The sequence below is a fragment of the Cryptomeria japonica genome, unplaced genomic scaffold (assembly GCF_030272615.1).
Source record: "Cryptomeria japonica unplaced genomic scaffold, Sugi_1.0 HiC_scaffold_658, whole genome shotgun sequence".
Classification (NCBI taxonomy): domain Eukaryota; kingdom Viridiplantae; phylum Streptophyta; class Pinopsida; order Cupressales; family Cupressaceae; genus Cryptomeria; species Cryptomeria japonica.
Genome location: NW_026729452.1, coordinates 39,453 through 64,623, shown reverse-complemented (window position 1 = coordinate 64,623; position 25,171 = coordinate 39,453). Strand labels below are relative to the sequence as shown.

The following is a 25,171-nucleotide window of genomic DNA, read 5'->3' as shown; positions in this document are numbered from 1 at the left end:
TGCATCATCATACACACCGAGAAAATTTAAGCTAAAACCAAAAGGAATTAATGAATCAACAAAAGTAAGAGAAGGTATTGATGAGTCAAATTCAAGCCCATTATCCATTCCAAAATCCAATGAAATCTTGTAAGGAGATACTAAATAGTAAGGAAATAGCCATCAATTGTTATGGCTATGATATCAATTACGCATTGATGATAATTGTTAGTGCTCATGAACCAAGAAGGCTTGAGGAAGTAGTAAAAAAGGAAACATGGTAAATCATTATGAAGCGAGAGGAAGTTGATACACGAAGCAACTGATTGTAAATGTGTACTAAAAAAAAAGTTTAAAATTCATGATTCATTAATAAGCACAAAACAAGATTGATAGCTATAGACAACAAATAGAATCATAGTGTGTTGAAGGTACCCAAGAGTATAGTTTCCCATAGTCACACAGAGCATATTATAAATGCATCATATATTTTTTTGTGTGACGAACCAATGTTTATAAAAAAAATGTTGAAAACACAAACTCCATTAAATCACAATCTCAAAAAACTATTATATTGACCTTGTAACAACTTTCCATAATATAATTTTAAAAAATTATAATAATACAAATCACAATCTCAAAATATCTATTATATACACCACCTCACGATATAATTTAAAAATTTATAATAACAATTTAATTTTATTATTAAAAATCAGAAGTTAAGTTGCGGATTTTAATTTATTATTATTTGTCAAATAAAGTTGTAGGATTCGCATTTTTATCAGGGGGAGATTATGTCAAAAAAATAAACTAAAAATAAAAATCTTAAAATTTGTATATAACGATCGGAACGATCACCATTCTACTGGAGCAGTTGAGAGAGTGAGCGAGAAAATTGACTTATTCTAAACAACGAAATATTCCTTTTCGATTTCGATCATACCTGAAGAGTTCCAATGAAGCGTCTCAGATTTTTCTATTTTGCTTGAAAGAGTAAAACCCTTACCGAGTTATAAGCTGATTCGGTCAATTGTCCTGCAACATTTTTGTGCTCTGCTTATAAATTGCCCCTGCCTGCCATGTTTCGTGAACACATATTCAATAACATTTCCATTGTTAGAGCCGAATTTTCTTTGTAAGTAGCCCAACACGCTCTGTAGGAAGGCTTAACGGCTCTCGACATTGTGAGAGAGAACACACACTATCACGAATCTGACAAGATAATTTCAGTGCTGGATTTTCTTTGTTTGTAGCCAATCATGGCTAACAGCGCGCTTGCCGGGTTCCTCATTCTCCTCCTCTTTTTCATGTGTGCAATGTCGTTGGGCAAGGCGGAAGAAGAAGATATAAGGAAGCCCTATATTATTCATATGATCAAATCCATGAAACCCCAACATTTCTATCTACACCAACACTGGTACGCTTCAATGCTCAGCCAGGTCTCAGAATCAAATGCGAATGAGTTGCTATACACATATGATACTCTCTTGCACGGCTTTGCTGCGAGGCTAAGCGAAGCAGAGGCTGACGCCATGGAGAGTATGGGGGGGTGCTTGGCCGTGGTCCCTTCCTCCCTCAATAAAGTTGCCACTACACACACGCCAGAGTTTCTGGGTCTCTCATCCTCCTCCTCTTCTTCTCCTGGATTATGGTCTCAATACTCCACTGGTGGCGAAGATATCATCGTGGGCGTGATTGACACAGGCATATGGCCTGAAAGCAAAAGCTTCAATGATGCAGGGCTTGGACCTGTTCCCTCGAGATGGAAAGGCACATGTGAAAGCGGGCAGGCCTTCAATTCGTCACATTGCAATAGAAAAATCATTGGAGCTCGATACTTCTACAAAGGCTTCCAAAATAATGTTTCTAAAATCAATGAAACGTTGGAATACATGTCTCCCAGAGACGCCCACGGCCACGGCACTCATACAGCCTCAACTGCCGCAGGAGCTGCGGTAACGGGTGCCAGTTTACTCGGTTTCGCCAGTGGAACGGCCAGAGGAATGGCTCCTCATGCCAGGCTGGCCATCTACAAAGCATGTTGGGCGCCTGAAGGCAGATGCGACGACAGCGACGTGGCTGCTGCCATGGAACACGCCATTGCTGATGGCGTCGACATCCTTTCTATCTCAATTAGCTCAGAAGACGTGCCATTCCACATGAATATCAGAGCCATTGCAGCGTTTGGAGCGACAGAAAAGGGAGTATTTGTTTCTGCCGGGGCAGGCAATCGAGGACCACTTTCGTCTACTCTGAGCAACACAGAGCCATGGATTACAACCGTGGGTGCGAGCAGCATCGACAGAGATTTCCCTGCTTCTCTGGTGTTGGGCAACCAGGAGATATACAGAGGCACCTCCGCCTTCAAAGGAGGAGATGGAAAATTGCAAGGGCCATTCCCTCTCGTCTATGTCTCCGCCAGCAACAGCTCAAAGCGTTGTCTTGATGGCAGTCTCGACCCCAATCTGGTGAAGGATAAGATAGTGCTGTGTGATCAGTTGATCGATCCAGATGACTCTAGCGCACCGGAGAAGGCCAATGAAGTAGCTAGAGCAGGCGGTGCAGGAATGATTGTGGCCAATGAAGAGCTCCTTGGAGCACAGCAGCAGTTTTCCTACACTTTTAAATTTCCCGCTATCAGCTTAAGTTTCAAAGCTGGGGAAAAAATAAAATCCTACATCAACAGCACATCGAATACTAGTACTGCCACGGCCGCCATGCGTCTCACTGGATTGACTATTGTGGGAAACGCAACGGCCGCTCCCATAGTGGCTGCTTTTTCATCGAGGGGGCCGAGCGAAGCATATCCTTCTGTTCTCAAGCCTGATATGATTGCTCCTGGTGTCAACATATTGGCAGCATACGCTGGAAGTGTGGACTACATTTTAGATTCGGGGACCTCAATGGCGTGTCCTCATGTCAGCGGCATTGCAGCGCTCATAAAAGCCATCCATCCCACCTGGAGCCCCGCCGCCATCAAATCTGCTCTCATGACGTCTTCCTACATTGTGGATAATAGAAAGCAGGAGATCAGAGATTCAGTAACCATGGAGGCAGCCAACCCATTTGCTATGGGCTCAGGCCACGTGGACCCAAGATCTGCAATGGATCCTGGCCTTGTCTACGACATGGCACCGCAAGATTATATAGACTTTCTATGCTCTCTTAACTACACCAAGAAACAAATTGCTCTTCTCACCAAGAGACTGATCTCGTGTCCCAAGTCCAGTTTCGAAGCTGGAGATCTCAATTACCCTTCGTTTTCTGTTGTGTTTAAGCCGGGCAACAATTCGGCTCAAGTGAGCAGAAGAACAGTGACGAATGTGGGTGCAGTTGCAAAGGGTAATGTAGTATACAGAGCGAGTGTGAAGAGCCCTCCTGGTGTCAGCATCACTGTGGAGCCCCAGACGTTCGTGTTCAGAAATCTGTACGATAAAGCCACCTACATAGTGAAATTTGAAAGCAATATAAGGACTCCATCTCCTTCCGAGGGAGACCAAAATGGCTTTGGAGAGATAAGTTGGACTTGCATTGAGGGTGGAAGACAACTTGTTCGTAGTCCGATCGTATTGACTTGGCAAGCTTCAAACTAATCCAACCTAGCTCAAATATAATATTATTTATATTTAGCAATCCATATGGATAAGATAATCCAACCTAGCCCTGCTACTTAGTATGTCATTTGCAAGCATATATAATGCAGCTTAGTGATTGGTTTGTAATGCATCAAATATAATATTAATTATGAAACCCTAACAAAGGGGTAAGCCATTAGGTTTAGACTAAGCCACTGAAACTCACTAAGACAAGGAAGAATGAATCCGAAAGGAGAAATTCATTCCTCATATCTAGATTTAAGCTTTGCATGATATTTGTAATATTTTGTCACTGTTATTTTATGTCAATCTCTCATTGTTTGTCCTAGATCTAGCATTGAAATTCAACTGTAATTCAAATTTAGTTTTCAACTCTAACAAGGGGAGAATTAACTTGTTTTGAATCAAGTCCTTTTAGGATTGGATCAATCAAGTTTAATTTTGTTCTCTTAATGTTTGGTCGTTAGGCAAAATTAGTGGCTTTATCAACCTAAATGGTAACACCCTAATTTCCACCATCTCACAAAGTCTAATAGAATTAACTTGAAAACATTGAAAAGAACAAGTCTAGATTATCAAATTTAAAGGAAACATACATAATAAACATTTGAATTCTCAAAAACTAAGAATATTACCTCATCGAATAAAAAATGATCTAAAAAACCTCAACTATTTGTCTTACGTTGTGCAATCGACAAAAAGGTGGTCAAATGGTCATGGAATATTCAAAATATGTTTGTGTGAAGCCTAACCACCATGAAAAAGTGTCACTTTATCTCATAACATGCAAAAGGTAGAAAAACTAGAAAATGTGGGCCTAAATCGTGGGTCAACTAATCCTCTTACCCTTTTTTAATGCAAGCTATTTGGCGGGCACAAAATGCCCTATATATAGTTTTGATTTATTCCTCAATGTATTGCTAGTGTAAATGGTTTGTGATTCCTAGTTTAGATAATTAGACTAATGAATCCCATTTACTTACTCTACAATAAGGAGCCTCATGAACCCCTTTATAGGCCAACAACAAAAACATGAGGAAATAAGGGGAAACAAAAACTCCCTATGTGACAAGCCCTATACTGAACCAACTAATGTAAAAGCCAAAATTTATTGAGCCAGGGGTACAACCTTATGTTGAACCTCTATTTCCAACCATAATGTCCCCACAAGAATGATCACCCATGTGGAATGAGCAGACTGCAATGCAAGAAGAGGACCATTTGCATAATAATTAGGTTTTAGCATATCTATGTAATCCTATCCATATCAAATAACTTCAAACAACAAAAATATAACACCTTAATTTCCTATCACTCACACAATTTTAGGCACCAAGGAGAACCTCCAATTTAAATTTTTTTGTTAGTGCCATGATAAATTATTTTTAGAATAAAATAAAATAAATTTTAAGTGAATAAAATAGTTGCAAATTTTATATCTCCCACATTTGTTTTAGATATATGTATTTAAGATAACTATACTACCTTAGATTGACGTACAGGATTATATGTACATGCTTTGCAACCAGTCGATTTTAGAATAACATGTAAATTAATTAGATATTCATATCTTAACTTGGTTTCTGATAGGATTTATCTTTCTAAATCCAACCTCGTCACATCAATAATTGTTTGGGGATAATTAAAACTATGAATATGAATGTTTCTTAGATTTTGACTTAGTAAAGGATAATTATAATTTCTTTTTTATTTTTCTTTCAATTTATTTGTGTTTTTGTAATTTTTCTTAAATAATTATACCTTTTTATTTGCCTCTATTTTTATGTCACTCCTTTAAAATTCTATGGAAATTATGTCATCATGGCCTACCATATCATGCTCCATCCTACTACTTTCCTACTTAGATATTTTTCTTGTACTTCATATCAAAAATATGTTATCAATGTCTACCATATGATGGTGCATCCTTTTACATGATACATTGAATTAGGTTGCTCAAATTTTAAAAATGTACTGTGAGCATCACAAATTTTATCATGACATTATTAACACTCTGCATTTATTCTTATTTATAACTATTGATAAATAACATTCTTTCTGTCCCATCCTTTGAGTCCCACCCATCTATTTAGTCCCATGTTCTTTTATTTTATTTCAAGTGTTCATCCATCTCTTTTATTCTTCCTTGTGCTTTGGACCAACACTCGGTGACATTAAATATTTCTTATTCTACATTATTTACAAATCCACCACTTCTTTTATATGTGGCACCCTTTGAACAAGGGCAACATTTAGACACCTATATTTCATCACCTTGTTAATTAAATCCATCATAATCCTATTTGGGAAAATCCATCATTCTAACCAATCAATTCTATTATCATTTCTTAATTGACTAATTCTATTGTGCTCATCATCATGCCACATTGATACTGTCTTATGGACTTTTCCATGTTAATGCACCTTATTAATTAATTGATTACATTATATCAATTAATAAATTTCAATCACCCATATATCATCCCATGACTAATTAATTCATAAAACATAATTAATTAATTAATCAGCTATTTCCTAAATAATTGTTGTGCCCGTCCTGCCCATTGGGCCATAGTTTGTTCCTCAAGTTGGGGACCACCACATTACAAGAGTAATGTACATGCTTTAGTTCTCAAAACCCTCGATTGAATGATCAACCTCTTTCCTTTAAGCGTCAAGTCTTGGTTATGTCCAATGGGGCCCCACCTCACTTTATCACCTTATTGCCATCTAATGGAAATTTAAATCACTAGGATTTATCATTATTGAGCCTTGTTCCACCCGATACCCCGATCCCCGGTAGTATCATGTTAGTGGGTCCCTCATAGGTCACATATCAACCGGACACGCGTTAGAAACTTTTTCAGCACACACACTTCTCGTGTTATGCAGTTCTTAAAGAACCCGATTGCCTGATATTTCGATAGTAGCAGCCTCAAGACCGACAACTCATGCAATGACGTCAATAAATTACCTTTTGGTAATGGGAAATAAATGAAGCATTAATAAAATGTTTTTTTTTCAAATCTCAAAGTAGTACGACAACCGCCGAAACAAAAGAATTAATTTCTCCATGTATTCATATGGCTATCACCTTTTCTCATCCTATTTGCATTTGAGACTTCTGGTAAACTTGAAGGGGTGTATAGGCGAAAGCACAAAACCAGGTTTGAGGATAGAATCTCTGTTTGCATAAAATTGTTAAAATTTCTGGTTTTCTTGTTGATAAGATAGGGGAAGTTTGTTAATTTGGCATTCATGAACATCCGTTCTTCTCATAAATCCTTTCTATTTTATCCCAATTTGATCTTTCACCCTCTATCAGAAACCCTAGCCCTTCTGTGTTTAGCTTTTATGGCACCTAAACCCTCTCAGCCCATTGAAAGAAAATTAGACCATATCAAAGATAGAGAAATCGAACCATTTACAATGCATGACATTCAGAAGAGGCTTCATAGTTTAGAGAAGTGTCCCATTACACAAAAAGTCATTGAATCTACTATATCTCAAGCTAAAGGTTATCCTTTCACCATTGCATGCCTATAATTGGTCCTCTCCTGTGTGCAACATTATCATCCCGACTCCCATGAAATCCAAAGTGTGAATTAAGTTCTGATAGACAAAATAGATACATATAATATTTCTCTTGCACTACACATCCTTCAAAGAGAAGGTGAGGTGAATTTATCTTATTACTCGGGATGGGGGTTCTTTCAGAACTGTATAGATTGGTGTCTGGACACTATTGTTCAAGGTTGGTTAAAATCCCCTTGACCTAGTACATCTACGTTACCTTCTCGAATAAAAATGGAGCTGTTTAGAGATGATATCACCGATATCATTGTGTTGTTGTGCTGTGTGGTTGGTCGACCTAGGATAAAATTCTTTGAAGAATGGATGTTTCATTTTTTCCTCAGTGTTTGTGATGATAGAAATCAGATTGACTAGGCAGGGTTAATATGTGATTCCCTTCACAAACAACTTGTAAAGTTTAATGATAGGAGTGAATTATGCTTTTGCTTTGTGCTTTGCTATGTATTAGCTGTCAAGAGAATCTCTTGGCTGGGTTTGAGACAAGTTGGAAATGTCACAAATGGTGTCCATGTTTATAATTGTTTCCCTCAATTACATAAAAGAGACGGTATGAGGAATTTCTCTCACATCCATGACACTTTATTCATGACAATCATAAAAGACATTGAAGTAAACCCTGAAAAGAGAATATCAGAGGAGGCTATGGCCCTAATTCAATATTATGGTAGCTTCTATATTCAGTACATAATTTTCTCATAATTGAGAATAGGAGTTTATGAAAAGGCTAGATTAAGATTACCCAAGTATGCCTCTAATTATCTCTTCTTGGAACTATGTCGTTATATGACCTTTGTTAATACAAAATATATACAAATGAGAAAGAAAGGGTACTCTTTTCCTATGAGCTTGTCTCAATTTTCTTGTAGAAATAATGAATCTCCAAAATTTTTTGATAAACTTCTAGCTAAGATTGGTTTTTGTTCCCTACCCATAAGGATCGATTTTGATAGTAAGGGTTATGTTAAAAAAAAATTCTATGGAGCTGCTCACTATGTTCACTTACCCAAGCTATAACAAGAATGGGACCTAAAATTAAATTTCAACATAAAGATAAAGAAGCAACGAGGATGTGATTGTTTGATTTCTTGTTTCCTACTTAGTTGTTCAATTTTTAAAGTCCTTGCTCATACTATTGGTCCTAGTGGACCGTTTAGTTGGAAGTTATTCTTAAACTCTCTTTAATTGGTTGTCTCCAAGAAGTCATTATTTTGATTAGTTTATGGTCAAACTATTTAAGGTTGGTAGGAATCATTGTTAACAGTTTCGATTTGGAACTTAAAGGATCCAAATTTCAGTTAGCAGCAATATTGTAATTTTATGAAAGTTTAATGGAATTCTGTTTGAAGGAGACTTTGTGCTGATTCAATCAGAGCTCTGATCTATATTTGATGCTATCATCAATATTTATATCTGAATGATTGATTGAATGTGGGAATATCTGTTCTTTATTTAGAATTTGTGCTATAACGAATAGTGGTTTCCTACATTATTGTGAATTTACATTCGATATTATGAATGTTCTTGTTTGTGATTTATTTTATGCGGTGATCATTCATTAGTAAAAATATTTGTATGAATGTTGGTAAATGATTTGTGTTTAAGATATATGGAAATTGATCTTTATACTTTGATGTGATGGTCATGTGTAATTAATCTCATGTTTTCCTTCCTCTTTATTTTGTAAAGTTTACCTTTCCTGCTTTCTAGTTAAAAGCATACCCAAAATAACCTAAATTGATATCATAAGATGGATTTGTACCTCTAAAATTGAAAGGAAAGTTGCAAAGCCATAGCAACTTCTCCGACTGTTGTTAATAGTTTGCTCTCTTATTCGGGGCTAAGAGTCGATACTGTCATATTTTGAAGAGAACAAAATCTATTAACCAACAATAATACATGCACATATACCTAGTTAAAATAAATAAATAATCATAATTATCCTCATCCACATTTAATTTATGTTAACTTAATTAAATATTTTTTTGATTCAAGTTATTTTACTAATTAAACAAGTTAGATTCAGGTTATTTAACTAATCAATCAATTGAGTTAATTAAATTAGTTCTAGGTTATTTGACTAATCAATCAATTGAGTTAATTGGTCAATCAAACCAGTTAACTCTAAATCAAATATATAGTCCACAAAATCAATTAAATCAATCTAAACATATGTATTTTCACTTTTGAAAAATCTAAAAAATTCACTATTTTTTCGGAAATTGAGGAAGCTCTCTAAATAACCATTGACCTACTTTGAATATTTTAATCATGTCATTGTTATGCTACTCAAAATATTTAATAACAATTGAGTCTCCATAATATTTTTTTTTGATTTGCATGTGTTTAGAATTTGGATTTTAATTTTTTGAAAATTTCTAAATTTTATTCTAAAATCACAATATATAATTTAAAATATTATATAAAAGAATATTAGTAATTATGTATAAGATTTAAAATTTATATAGTTAATGACATAGAGAAAAATCATATAATACATATTGTATATATATTTTAAATTTATTTCAAAAGATTAATAATTATATAAAGATCTTAATTTCATGAGAGTCTGAAATAAATAAATAAATTAAGGCATGAGATATTATTTGATAATAAAATAAATCAAATAAAATTGACAATGTTTATTAAAAATAAATTGAAACATTACATATGACCATGTAGTAGAAATGCAATATACATTTGCTTCTTTTTATTTGATAATAGCTTTGCCTAAAGAGTAGTCATCGTCTTCATATTTCACTCATCTATAAATTTGGTTAAGATAACTCGAGAATGTTTGAATCATCATGCTATTGTCTATATCATCCTAGAATTAGCATCAAATTTATGAAATTTAGTTATGTTGTTCTTTCTCTTAACAAAATTAGTATTTTTCATTTATTTTCTTATGAGCCAAGTTGGGATGAAAAATGCATGTGTGACACATACTTTCCAAAATATTTGATTTATTTCTACAAACTAACCTTTTTATATTTAGAGTTGGGATCTTTTATTAAATTGTGTGAGGTTTGAGAAAATAATATAATTAAGAAAAAAAGATAATAATATTATGTATGAAGATATAGCCTTACGAACTTACCACATCTAATGTACTTAAATTTTTGGTAATATCAGAACACATATTAATAGAAACATCAGAGTACTTAAGTTTAATATTTTAAAACTCATCTCTCTATAGGTTTAAAAATTCCATTTAAATTTATTTAATTGAATAAAACATTTTGAAAACATATGCACCAAAAACCATCATAAACAAAATAATATCAATTTTGGTTAGACTCAAATTAAAATTATAATTACGATTAATATCTAGAAAGAGATTCCCCATATTAAATAGTTGCATTGACTACAAAGGAAGGCATGAAAAAATGAGATATCCTCTAAAATGACATCTACACCTCCATTCTTCATGCCATTTTGAAAGCTTCCTCGTATGCTTCTCATGATTAAGATGCTTCTAGATTTATTGCAAAAAAATTTCAAATAGCATATAAATGGGTGGAGAAAAACATGTTGAAGAAGGGAAACATAGAGACAAATGATGTAATGACATCCATAATTTCAAAATAACATAATTTACAGAATTCATAGAAAAATTCATAAAATAAAGTGTTACTATTCCACAAGTGCGGATATACAAGAATGAGACCTAAAATTAAATTTCAACATAAAGATTTAATACACAAACTATAACAAGGCCGAACATAATGGATCGTGTTCCTTTACGATAGACTGCAAGGTCATTTATAATGAAAAATAATTCATGAAGACCATCATGACAGGAACTTTGACATATGTCTCCCACAATCACATAAAGGGTGAGAACATTTTTGGGGCATGTATCCACCCTACCACGAAGTAGTTACACTTCCCCAAAATCTTTCATGATACAAAAGATACCCAACCCCGCACGAGGTAGACTAACAATGCAAATTCGACAAGAGTAATGGAATAATGCAATATGGCATATCTATATCTAAACTGATATAACAACTTCATGGTTACCTAAGAATGTATATTAAGAATACATTGCTTTCATGAGCATATATGTGTGTAATATCTTCAATCCATGCACTTGATAACTCATCAAGGATCTTATTTTCAATCAAACCTCCATTAATTATAAAATCCAATCAGAACCATAATTTAATTTTCTCAAATTCTCAAGAAATATACAACACTATAATCATAGCCGATACTACAACACATCTCTACATACATAAGTTTAAGATTATTTAGGAGTATCTATAAGAAATCATATAGCAGTCTCATAAAAAAATATAAGGATATCAAACATGAAGACATGGGATGGTCATTCATGAAAAGATATCATGACCTTAATAATGGTTACTCATGACAATGTCTCTTCTTTAACACCCAATAGTTGTATTATGATATCCAAGGCACAATTAGAGTATAGATCATTACTCACCATTTAATCTATCATCAAACAATCAATATCATATGACAATAACCTAGTTTCACCAAAAGATTCCATACCACGATCATATTCAAACATGAATTTTCCCCATTAAACCATTGTCTTTCCCAATACACACAATTATTTCATTTAAGATGTTCCCTTTGAATTAGGTTTGAGATAATATCAAATCAATATTTTAAGAAGAATAACGATAATGGATTTTAAGGATAATTCTTGTTGTTTTTAGAACTTATCATTCAAAATCAAAGAAAGTTCATAACTACTTTTCTTAAGAGGTCAACTCTTATCCACTTGGTGTGGTTCTAATCACCATAAGCTTGTACAAGTTGATCTAAATCCAATCTTGTAATAATATTCAGTAGAATTACTTTGTAAATAAACATTAATGAAATACATCTATTTAGCCTTAAAGAGTTTTATATTTACTTGAAAGTCTACTTTGTTCCTCTTAAGAGTAAATACACTCTTACACACACATGTATATATTCCTATCTATCATATCATAGATTTTATAATTATAAATCTCCCAATAAAAGAATTTAGGATATGCTAAATAATCATTTGATCTTGAAAGGGTAATACAACCATATTAACCTTCAACTATTTATAATGCTATTAATATATTAATCATCAAGATGAAAATCTAAAATTAATTGTAAGAATACTATAAAATCTATCACTTCCTATAACATCATAATGACAATCTGAATAGCTTTCATTAAATCTTGTGTGTAAGCAACACAATTCAAATATGCATGCCCTTAAAACCACAAATTGCATAATCCCAAGCAAAAACCAATTAATTGTTTTTATAGAGACACCCAAAGAAGATTCTCTTTTTTATTTTTATTTTACTATATAAGAAAGATAACAATGTTTACAATTTTTAAAACTATTGTTTTTACTAACACACCATATTTATGATACTTTCATTTTTGGAGATTCTTATATCTCAGAAGCGAGGTGTGGGAAGAAGATGTTGGACAATTATGCAAAAATATCAAGGCAACATATTAACTATGAGACAAGCAAAATTTTCTTTTTAAATGTCTACCAATCCCTCCAAGAGAAAATCACTACTATCCTAGCCTACCAGACTGCTATTCTTCTTAATTTTTATTTGAGGCTTCCTCTCATATCTAAAACCCCCTCCTTATCCTTCTCAAATGGAATTATTGAGATATTCCAAAATAAATTAGAAGGTTGGAAACGTAATTTGCTCAGTATGGTAAGGAAAGTATAGATGGTTAAATCATGTCTTAAGAGCATCCCCATATATTACCTCTTCCTTTTCAAAATATTGGGGAAGGTGGCTGAGATAATTGAGATGATTCAGAAAATATTTTTCAGGATTGGTACTGAGGAGAAAAATTGACTATCCTTAGTTGCTTGGGACAGGGTATGTTGCAAAGCAACAATGATGAAACCCTAAAAACGTAGAGTACCTAAAATATAATTTCAATAACTACCAGAGAAATGCAGAGACGTGGCGAAGATATAGACAGTCAAACCAAATAATAGATTCTTAAAGCACAAACAGAGATATGTAAAACACTGAGAACGAAAAACTATGAATTTATTAAAAATCAAAAATATGTTAACTACCACACAAACTGAGGCAAAATAGGCCACAAGGTAAGGAAGACACATATTGAAAATGCACACAATGGAACGAGAGAATTTCAAATTGAAAAGAGTGAAAATCAATTCATCTTTAGAGGTACCTGAATTCTGGAGCTGAAAACAATTACCTCCGTTCTGCACAAACCTCTCTTTCAACCAAACACACCGAAAAAAAATTGCTTCAACGAAACCCGACAAAGCCCTCAACAAGCTCAGATACATTGTAAATACACATAGTATCCAGACAATGAAAACCCAAAAGTAGCTGTGAACTTTGTGTGCCGCCACAACAAAGGTAAACATGTAGAGAATGAAAACCCAAAATTAATTATGAGCATTGAACAAAAGTGACAGACACACTACCCAAGGACACGAAACACACTTTAGAGAAGCGAAACCTTTAGTCGCATTTAATCCAGGCTCTTCACATCACTCTCAAAGCCATCCATAGAGGGCATGGTAGGCGGTATGTCACCTCATCACCACGTCACACTCAAACACATCAATAGATGACGTTGTTCAAGTTGTCTTATCACCACCCAAGAAACAAGGCTTGGCCAAAAAGTTGCTAAAAAATGGATAATCATCGAAAGGCTGACACTTTGGCAGGCAAAAGCCCGCACAAGGATCTTATTGGCTAATTATGATTAATATATGGAAAGAGAATCTCCAAACTAAATAGCTGCATTGACTACAAATGAACGCTTGAACAAATGAGATATCCTCTAAAATGACATCTACACCTGCATTCTTTATGCCATTTTGAAAGCTTCGTCATATGCCTCTCACGATTAAAATCCTTCTAGATTTATTGCAGAAAGTTTTCATATAGCATATAAATAGGTGCAGAAAAACATGTTGAAGAAGGGGAAGCGTAGAGATAAATGAGTGGAAAGGGAATGCTTGTAGTGAGCGTAAAGCAGGATAAAAGATGCACGCTTGGAAGAATCAATTGGAAGGAAGAAATGAAATAAGTGAGAAAATAAGGATAAAGATGAAACCAATGTGACCAAAATCATGGGATGCCAATTATTTATGCAACTCTTATGGCCATGATTTTGATCCAGCCAAAGAAAACATCCTATTGCTCATTTCAAAGGATTGGGAAAGACATTGCAAATCAAATTTGAAATTCAAATTGGTTGCAGTTTCATTAATGATGAGTGTGACTATGTGCGTCTGTGTGGATCTTCCAGCTTGAGGGCAGTGGGATTAAATTTGAATTCTAACTATGGCTAACTACCGATTGTAGCCATTAACAGAATTGGTTAGAAGAACCAAAACGTCATCGGTGAAAGGAATGGATCAAAAGGCCCGACACCAGCCACTTAAGTGGGGCAACACCTAGAGTGTGTTTGTTAAGCCCAACCCTCTTGATCCTATGTTATAATGAAATAAAATATAAAACTTTTGACTATGGAAAAGCTTAAAGAAGCTGGAATTAGTTGATTTTGATCTTTTTGACTAGTCAAGATAGTTTCCACAAGGAAATCTAGATAATTTATCACACCATGAAAGGATTACCTCAAAGAATAAGGGTTTACTCTATAATGACCAAGCTTGAAGAATTTGATATTTTCAAGTAGTTTATATGGTACATCAAGTCAATAATGAATGTACTAAAAAAAATTAAAATGTTGAAACTAGATAATGCCTAAGATAATTTTGTCAACTTTTGTAAACAAAAGGGAATTAAGATGCAAATATTAGCTACATATACTACATAGAATAATGGGGTAACTAAAAGAAGGAATAAGAAAATTCAAGTAAAATATAAATCAATGCTCAAGGATCATAGTCTTGGATATAAATTATGGAGAGAAGTAATTCATATAACAACTTATTCGATCAATCATAGTTTGTAATTAAAACCTTAGAAATATAATCTGTAAACATGGAATGTTTAGGAAACGAATCCTTAGTTGGGCATTCTAGATTCTTTATGAGTATTTCATTGACACATTCCGAAAGAGAAGAGAAGGAAACTCAATGATAATATTTAAAAATGCATCTTTGTTAGGTATGATGAGTCTGGTAAAGCCTATGACTTTTACAATTTCATAGAAAATAAAGTTCACATCTCTAAAGATGCCAGTTTTGAGGAGTGTGACCTTACAAGTGTTTTTATGTTAAGTTTTTAAAAGAAAAAGATGGATATTATGCATCATCATACACACCGAGAAAATTTAAGCTAAAACCAAAAGGAATTAATGAATCAACAAAAGTAAGAGAAGGTATTGATGAGTCAAATTCAAGCCCATTATCCATTCCAAAATCCAATGAAATCTTGTAAGGAGATACTAAATAGTAAGGAAATAGCCATCAATTGTTATGGCTATGATATCAATTACGCATTGATGATAATTGTTGGTGCTCATGAACCAAGAAGGCTTGAGGAAGTAGTAAAAAAGGAAACATGGTAAATCATTATGAAGCGAGAGGAAGTTGATACACGAAGCAACTGATTGTAAATGTGTACTAAAAAAAAAGTTTAAAATTCATGATTCATTAATAAGCACAAAACAAGATTGATAGCTATAGACAACAAATAGAATCATAGTGTGTTGAAGGTACCCAAGAGTATAGTTTCCCATAGTCACACAGAGCATATTATAAATGCATCATATATTTTTTTGTGTGACGAACCAATGTTTATAAAAAAAATGTTGAAAACACAAACTCCATTAAATCACAATCTCAAAAAACTATTATATTGACCTTGTAACAACTTTCCATAATATAATTTTAAAAAATTATAATAATACAAATCACAATCTCAAAATATCTATTATATACACCACCTCACGATATAATTTAAAAATTTATAATAACAATTTAATTTTATTATTAAAAATCAGAAGTTACGTTGCGGATTTTAATTTATTATTATTTGTCAAATAAAGTTGTAGGATTCGCATTTTTATCAGGGGGAGATTATGTCAAAAAAATAAACTAAAAATAAAAATCTTAAAATTTGTATATAACGATCGGAACGATCACCATTCTACTGGAGCGGTTGAGAGAGTGAGCGAGAAAATTGACTTATTCTAAACAACGAAATATTCCTTTTCGATTTCGATCATACCTGAAGAGTTCCAATGAAGCGTCTCAGATTTTTCTATTTTGCTTGAAAGAGTAAAACCCTTACCGAGTTATAAGCTGATTCGGTCAATTGTCCTGCAACATTTTTGTGCTCTGCTTATAAATTGCCCCTGCCTGCCATGTTTCGTGAACACATATTCAATAACATTTCCATTGTTAGAGCCGAATTTTCTTTGTAAGTAGCCCAACACGCTCTGTAGGAAGGCTTAACGGCTCTCGACATTGTGAGAGAGAACACACACTATCACGAATCTGACAAGATAATTTCAGTGCTGGATTTTCTTTGTTTGTAGCCAATCATGGCTAACAGCGCGCTTGCCGGGTTCCTCATTCTCCTCCTCTTTTTCATGTGTGCAATGTCGTTGGGCAAGGCGGAAGAAGAAGATATAAGGAAGCCCTATATTATTCATATGATCAAATCCATGAAACCCCAACATTTCTATCTACACCAACACTGGTACGCTTCAATGCTCAGCCAGGTCTCAGAATCAAATGCGAATGAGTTGCTATACACATATGATACTCTCTTGCACGGCTTTGCTGCGAGGCTAAGCGAAGCAGAGGCTGACGCCATGGAGAGTATGGGGGGGTGCTTGGCCGTGGTCCCTTCCTCCCTCAATAAAGTTGCCACTACACACACGCCAGAGTTTCTGGGTCTCTCATCCTCCTCCTCTTCTTCTCCTGGATTATGGTCTCAATACTCCACTGGTGGCGAAGATATCATCGTGGGCGTGATTGACACAGGCATATGGCCTGAAAGCAAAAGCTTCAATGATGCAGGGCTTGGACCTGTTCCCTCGAGATGGAAAGGCACATGTGAAAGCGGGCAGGCCTTCAATTCGTCACATTGCAATAGAAAAATCATTGGAGCTCGATACTTCTACAAAGGCTTCCAAAATAATGTTTCTAAAATCAATGAAACGTTGGAATACATGTCTCCCAGAGACGCCCACGGCCACGGCACTCATACAGCCTCAACTGCCGCAGGAGCTGCGGTAACGGGTGCCAGTTTACTCGGTTTCGCCAGTGGAACGGCCAGAGGAATGGCTCCTCATGCCAGGCTGGCCATCTACAAAGCATGTTGGGCGCCTGAAGGCAGATGCGACGACAGCGACGTGGCTGCTGCCATGGAACACGCCATTGCTGATGGCGTCGACATCCTTTCTATCTCAATTAGCTCAGAAGACGTGCCATTCCACATGAATATCAGAGCCATTGCAGCGTTTGGAGCGACAGAAAAGGGAGTATTTGTTTCTGCCGGGGCAGGCAATCGAGGACCACTTTCGTCTACTCTGAGCAACACAGAGCCATGGATTACAACCGTGGGTGCGAGCAGCATCGACAGAGATTTCCCTGCTTCTCTGGTGTTGGGCAACCAGGAGATATACAGAGGCACCTCCGCCTTCAAAGGAGGAGATGGAAAATTGCAAGGGCCATTCCCTCTCGTCTATGTCTCCGCCAGCAACAGCTCAAAGCGTTGTCTTGATGGCAGTCTCGACCCCAATCTGGTGAAGGATAAGATAGTGCTGTGTGATCAGTTGATCGATCCAGATGACTCTAGCGCACCGGAGAAGGCCAATGAAGTAGCTAGAGCAGGCGGTGCAGGAATGATTGTGGCCAATGAAGAGCTCCTTGGAGCACAGCAGCAGTTTTCCTACACTTTTAAATTTCCCGCTATCAGCTTAAGTTTCAAAGCTGGGGAAAAAATAAAATCCTACATCAACAGCACATCGAATACTAGTACTGCCACGGCCGCCATGCGTCTCACTGGATTGACTATTGTGGGAAACGCAACGGCCGCTCCCATAGTGGCTGCTTTTTCATCGAGGGGGCCGAGCGAAGCATATCCTTCTGTTCTCAAGCCTGATATGATTGCTCCTGGTGTCAACATATTGGCAGCATACGCTGGAAGTGTGGACTACATTTTAGATTCGGGGACCTCAATGGCGTGTCCTCATGTCAGCGGCATTGCAGCGCTCATAAAAGCCATCCATCCCACCTGGAGCCCCGCCGCCATCAAATCTGCTCTCATGACGTCTTCCTACATTGTGGATAATAGAAAGCAGGAGATCAGAGATTCAGTAACCATGGAGGCAGCCAACCCATTTGCTATGGGCTCAGGCCACGTGGACCCAAGATCTGCAATGGATCCTGGCCTTGTCTACGACATGGCACCGCAAGATTATATAGACTTTCTATGCTCTCTTAACTACACCAAGAAACAAATTGCTCTTCTCACCAAGAGACTGATCTCGTGTCCCAAGTCCAGTTTCGAAGCTGGAGATCTCAATTACCCTTCGTTTTCTGTTGTGTTTAAGCCGGGCAACAATTCGGCTCAAGTGAGCAGAAGAACAGTGACGAATGTGGGTGCAGTTGCAAAGGGTAATGTAGTATACAGAGCGAGTGTGAAGAGCCCTCCTGGTGTCAGCATCACTGTGGAGCCCCAGACGTTCGTGTTCAGAAATCTGTACGATAAAGCCACCTACATAGTGAAATTTGAAAGCAATATAAGGACTCCATCTCCTTCCGAGGGAGACCAAAATGGCTTTGGAGAGATAAGTTGGACTTGCATTGAGGGTGGAAGACAACTTGTTCGTAGTCCGATCGTATTGACTTGGCAAGCTTCAAACTAATCCAACCTAGCTCAAATATAATATTATTTATATTTAGCAATCCATATGGATAAGATAATCCAACCTAGCCCTGCTACTTAGTATGTCATTTGCAAGCATATATAATGCAGCTTAGTGATTGGTTTGTAATGCATCAAATATAATATTAATTATGAAACCCTAACAAAGGGGTAAGCCATTAGGTTTAGACTAAGCCACTGAAACTCACTAAGACAAGGAAGAATGAATCCGAAAGGAGAAATTCATTCCTCATATCTAGATTTAAGCTTTGCATGATATTTGTAATATTTTGTCACTGTTATTTTATGTCAATCTCTCATTGTTTGTCCTAGATCTAGCATTGAAATTCAACTGTAATTCAAATTTAGTTTTCAACTCTAACAAGGGGAGAATTAACTTGTTTTGAATCAAGTCCTTTTAGGATTGGATCAATCAAGTTTAATTTTGTTCTCTTAATGTTTGGTCGTTAGGCAAAATTAGTGGCTTTATCAACCTAAATGGTAACACCCTAATTTCCACCATCTCACAAAGTCTAATAGAATTAACTTGAAAACATTGAAAAGAACAAGTCTAGATTATCAAATTTAAAGGAAACATACATAATAAACATTTGAATTCTCAAAAACTAAGAATATTACCTCATCGAATAAAAAATGATCTAAAAAACCTCAACTATTTGTCTTACGTTGTGCAATCGACAAAAAGGTGGTCAAATGGTCATGGAATATTCAAAATATGTTTGTGTGAAGCCTAACCACCATGAAAAAGTGTCACTTTATCTCATAACATGCAAAAGGTAGAAAAACTAGAAAATGTGGGCCTAAATCGTGGGTCAACTAATCCTCTTACCCTTTTTTAATGCAAGCTATTTGGCGGGCACAAAATGCCCTATATATAGTTTTGATTTATTCCTCAATGTATTGCTAGTGTAAATGGTTTGTGATTCCTAGTTTAGATAATTAGACTAATGAATCCCATTTACTTACTCTACAATAAGGAGCCTCATGAACCCCTTTATAGGCCAACAACAAAAACATGAGGAAATAAGGGGAAACAAAAACTCCCTATGTGACAAGCCCTATACTGAACCAACTAATGTAAAAGCCAAAATTTATTGAGCCAGGGGTACAACCTTATGTTGAACCTCTATTTCCAACCATAATGTCCCCACAAGAATGATCACCCATGTGGAATGAGCAGACTGCAATGCAAGAAGAGGACCATTTGCATAATAATTAGGTTTTAGCATATCTATGTAATCCTATCCATATCAAATAACTTCAAACAACAAAAATATAACACCTTAATTTCCTATCACTCACACAATTTTAGGCACCAAGGAGAACCTCCAATTTAAATTTTTTTGTTAGTGCCATGATAAATTATTTTTAGAATAAAATAAAATAAATTTTAAGTGAATAAAATAGTTGCAAATTTTATATCTCCCACATTTGTTTTAGATATATGTATTTAAGATAACTATACTACCTTAGATTGACGTACAGGATTATATGTACATGCTTTGCAACCAGTCGATTTTAGAATAACATGTAAATTAATTAGATATTCATATCTTAACTTGGTTTCTGATAGGATTTATCTTTCTAAATCCAACCTCGTCACATCAATAATTGTTTGGGGATAATTAAAACTATGAATATGAATGTTTCTTAGATTTTGACTTAGTAAAGGATAATTATAATTTCTTTTTTATTTTTCTTTCAATTTATTTGTGTTTTTGTAATTTTTCTTAAATAATTATACCTTTTTATTTGCCTCTATTTTTATGTCACTCCTTTAAAATTCTATGGAAATTATGTCATCATGGCCTACCATATCATGCTCCATCCTACTACTTTCCTACTTAGATATTTTTCTTGTACTTCATATCAAAAATATGTTATCAATGTCTACCATATGATGGTGCATCCTTTTACATGATACATTGAATTAGGTTGCTCAAATTTTAAAAATGTACTGTGAGCATCACAAATTTTATCATGACATTATTAACACTCTGCATTTATTCTTATTTATAACTATTGATAAATAACATTCTTTCTGTCCCATCCTTTGAGTCCCACCCATCTATTTAGTCCCATGTTCTTTTATTTTATTTCAAGTGTTCATCCATCTCTTTTATTCTTCCTTGTGCTTTGGACCAACACTCGGTGACATTAAATATTTCTTATTCTACATTATTTACAAATCCACCACTTCTTTTATATGTGGCACCCTTTGAACAAGGGCAACATTTAGACACCTATATTTCATCACCTTGTTAATTAAATCCATCATAATCCTATTTGGGAAAATCCATCATTCTAACCAATCAATTCTATTATCATTTCTTAATTGACTAATTCTATTGTGCTCATCATCATGCCACATTGATACTGTCTTATGGACTTTTCCATGTTAATGCACCTTATTAATTAATTGATTACATTATATCAATTAATAAATTTCAATCACCCATATATCATCCCATGACTAATTAATTCATAAAACATAATTAATTAATTAATCAGCTATTTCCTAAATAATTGTTGTGCCCGTCCTGCCCATTGGGCCATAGTTTGTTCCTCAAGTTGGGGACCACCACATTACAAGAGTAATGTACATGCTTTAGTTCTCAAAACCCTCGATTGAATGATCAACCTCTTTCCTTTAAGCGTCAAGTCTTGGTTATGTCCAATGGGGCCCCACCTCACTTTATCACCTTATTGCCATCTAATGGAAATTTAAATCACTAGGATTTATCATTATTGAGCCTTGTTCCACCCGATACCCCGATCCCCGGTAGTATCATGTTAGTGGGTCCCTCATAGGTCACATATCAACCGGACACGCGTTAGAAACTTTTTCAGCACACACACTTCTCGTGTTATGCAGTTCTTAAAGAACCCGATTGCCTGATATTTCGATAGTAGCAGCCTCAAGACCGACAACTCATGCAATGACGTCAATAAATTACCTTTTGGTAATGGGAAATAAATGAAGCATTAATAAAATGTTTTTTTTTCAAATCTCAAAGTAGTACGACAACCGCCGAAACAAAAGAATTAATTTCTCCATGTATTCATATGGCTATCACCTTTTCTCATCCTATTTGCATTTGAGACTTCTGGTAAACTTGAAGGGGTGTATAGGCGAAAGCACAAAACCAGGTTTGAGGATAGAATCTCTGTTTGCATAAAATTGTTAAAATTTCTGGTTTTCTTGTTGATAAGATAGGGGAAGTTTGTTAATTTGGCATTCATGAACATCCGTTCTTCTCATAAATCCTTTCTATTTTATCCCAATTTGATCTTTCACCCTCTATCAGAAACCCTAGCCCTTCTGTGTTTAGCTTTTATGGCACCTAAACCCTCTCAGCCCATTGAAAGAAAATTAGACCATATCAAAGATAGAGAAATCGAACCATTTACAATGCATGACATTCAGAAGAGGCTTCATAGTTTAGAGAAGTGTCCCATTACACAAAAAGTCATTGAATCTACTATATCTCAAGCTAAAGGTTATCCTTTCACCATTGCATGCCTATAATTGGTCCTCTCCTGTGTGCAACATTATCATCCCGACTCCCATGAAATCCAAAGTGTGAATTAAGTTCTGATAGACAAAATAGATACATATAATATTTCTCTTGCACTACACATCCTTCAAAGAGAAGGTGAGGTGAATTTATCTTATTACTCGGGATGGGGGTTCTTTCAGAACTGTATAGATTGGTGTCTGGACACTATTGTTCAAGGTTGGTTAAAATCCCCTTGACCTAGTACATCTACGTTACCTTCTCGAATAAAAATGGAGCTGTTTAGAGATGATATCACCGATATCATTGTGTTGTTGTGCTGTGTGGTTGGTCGACCTAGGATAAAATTCTTTGAAGAATGGATGTTTCATTTTTTCCTCAGTGTTTGTGATGATAGAAATCAGATTGACTAGGCAGGGTTAATATGTGATTCCCTTCACAAACAACTTGTAAAGTTTAATGATAGGAGTGAATTATGCTTTTGCTTTGTGCTTTGCTATGTATTAGCTGTCAAGAGAATCTCTTGGCTGGGTTTGAGACAAGTTGGAAATGTCACAAATGGTGTCCATGTTTATAATTGTTTCCCTCAATTACATAAAAGAGACGGTATGAGGAATTTCTCTCACATCCATGACACTTTATTCATGACAATCATAAAAGACATTGAAGTAAACCCTGAAAAGAGAATATCAGAGGAGGCTATGGCCCTAATTCAATATTATGGTAGCTTCTATATTCAGTACATAATTTTCTCATAATTGAGAATAGGAGTTTATGAAAAGGCTAGATTAAGATTACCCAAGTATGCCTCTAATTATCTCTTCTTGGAACTATGTCGTTATATGACCTTTGTTAATACAAAATATATACAAATGAGAAAGAAAGGGTACTCTTTTCCTATGAGCTTGTCTCAATTTTCTTGTAGAAATAATGAATCTCCAAAATTTTTTGATAAACTTCTAGCTAAGATTGGTTTTTGTTCCCTACCCATAAGGATCGATTTTGATAGTAAGGGTTATGTTAAAAAAAAATTCTATGGAGCTGCTCACTATGTTCACTTACCCAAGCTATAACAAGAATGGGACCTAAAATTAAATTTCAACATAAAGATAAAGAAGCAACGAGGATGTGATTGTTTGATTTCTTGTTTCCTACTTAGTTGTTCAATTTTTAAAGTCCTTGCTCATACTATTGGTCCTAGTGGACCGTTTAGTTGGAAGTTATTCTTAAACTCTCTTTAATTGGTTGTCTCCAAGAAGTCATTATTTTGATTAGTTTATGGTCAAACTATTTAAGGTTGGTAGGAATCATTGTTAACAGTTTCGATTTGGAACTTAAAGGATCCAAATTTCAGTTAGCAGCAATATTGTAATTTTATGAAAGTTTAATGGAATTCTGTTTGAAGGAGACTTTGTGCTGATTCAATCAGAGCTCTGATCTATATTTGATGCTATCATCAATATTTATATCTGAATGATTGATTGAATGTGGGAATATCTGTTCTTTATTTAGAATTTGTGCTATAACGAATAGTGGTTTCCTACATTATTGTGAATTTACATTCGATATTATGAATGTTCTTGTTTGTGATTTATTTTATGCGGTGATCATTCATTAGTAAAAATATTTGTATGAATGTTGGTAAATGATTTGTGTTTAAGATATATGGAAATTGATCTTTATACTTTGATGTGATGGTCATGTGTAATTAATCTCATGTTTTCCTTCCTCTTTATTTTGTAAAGTTTACCTTTCCTGCTTTCTAGTTAAAAGCATACCCAAAATAACCTAAATTGATATCATAAGATGGATTTGTACCTCTAAAATTGAAAGGAAAGTTGCAAAGCCATAGCAACTTCTCCGACTGTTGTTAATAGTTTGCTCTCTTATTCGGGGCTAAGAGTCGATACTGTCATATTTTGAAGAGAACAAAATCTATTAACCAACAATAATACATGCACATATACCTAGTTAAAATAAATAAATAATCATAATTATCCTCATCCACATTTAATTTATGTTAACTTAATTAAATATTTTTTTGATTCAAGTTATTTTACTAATTAAACAAGTTAGATTCAGGTTATTTAACTAATCAATCAATTGAGTTAATTAAATTAGTTCTAGGTTATTTGACTAATCAATCAATTGAGTTAATTGGTCAATCAAACCAGTTAACTCTAAATCAAATATATAGTCCACAAAATCAATTAAATCAATCTAAACATATGTATTTTCACTTTTGAAAAATCTAAAAAATTCACTATTTTTTCGGAAATTGAGGAAGCTCTCTAAATAACCATTGACCTACTTTGAATATTTTAATCATGTCATTGTTATGCTACTCAAAATATTTAATAACAATTGAGTCTCCATAATATTTTTTTTTGATTTGCATGTGTTTAGAATTTGGATTTTAATTTTTTGAAAATTTCTAAATTTTATTCTAAAATCACAATATATAATTTAAAATATTATATAAAAGAATATTAGTAATTATGTATAAGATTTAAAATTTATATAGTTAATGACATAGAGAAAAATCATATAATACATATTGTATATATATTTTAAATTTATTTCAAAAGATTAATAATTATATAAAGATCTTAATTTCATGAGAGTCTGAAATAAATAAATA

General features: G+C 34.6%; 2 protein-coding genes across 2 annotated transcripts; both read left to right on the top strand.

Annotated features, from left to right (window-relative positions):
- The first annotated feature begins 1,241 nt into the window (after positions 1 to 1,241).
- LOC131044418 (subtilisin-like protease SBT1.7) lies at positions 1,242 to 3,575 on the top strand. Its single transcript, XM_059216089.1, has one exon. The coding sequence runs from the start codon at positions 1,242 to 1,244 to the stop codon at positions 3,573 to 3,575; it is 2,334 nt and encodes a 777-aa protein (XP_059072072.1).
- Positions 3,576 to 16,658: 13,083 nt separating this feature from the next.
- Positions 16,659 to 18,992, top strand: LOC131033567 (subtilisin-like protease SBT1.7). The gene has a single exon (XM_057964797.2). It carries the CDS (start codon positions 16,659 to 16,661, stop codon positions 18,990 to 18,992), a length of 2,334 nt encoding a protein of 777 aa, XP_057820780.2.
- The last annotated feature ends 6,179 nt before the right edge of the window (positions 18,993 to 25,171 follow it).

Coding starts and splice junctions, on each gene's coding strand:
- LOC131044418 (XM_059216089.1), top strand. CDS start 1,242: ATGGCTAACAGCGCGCTTGCCGGGTTCCTCATTCTCCTCCTCTTTTTC.
- LOC131033567 (XM_057964797.2), top strand. CDS start 16,659: ATGGCTAACAGCGCGCTTGCCGGGTTCCTCATTCTCCTCCTCTTTTTC.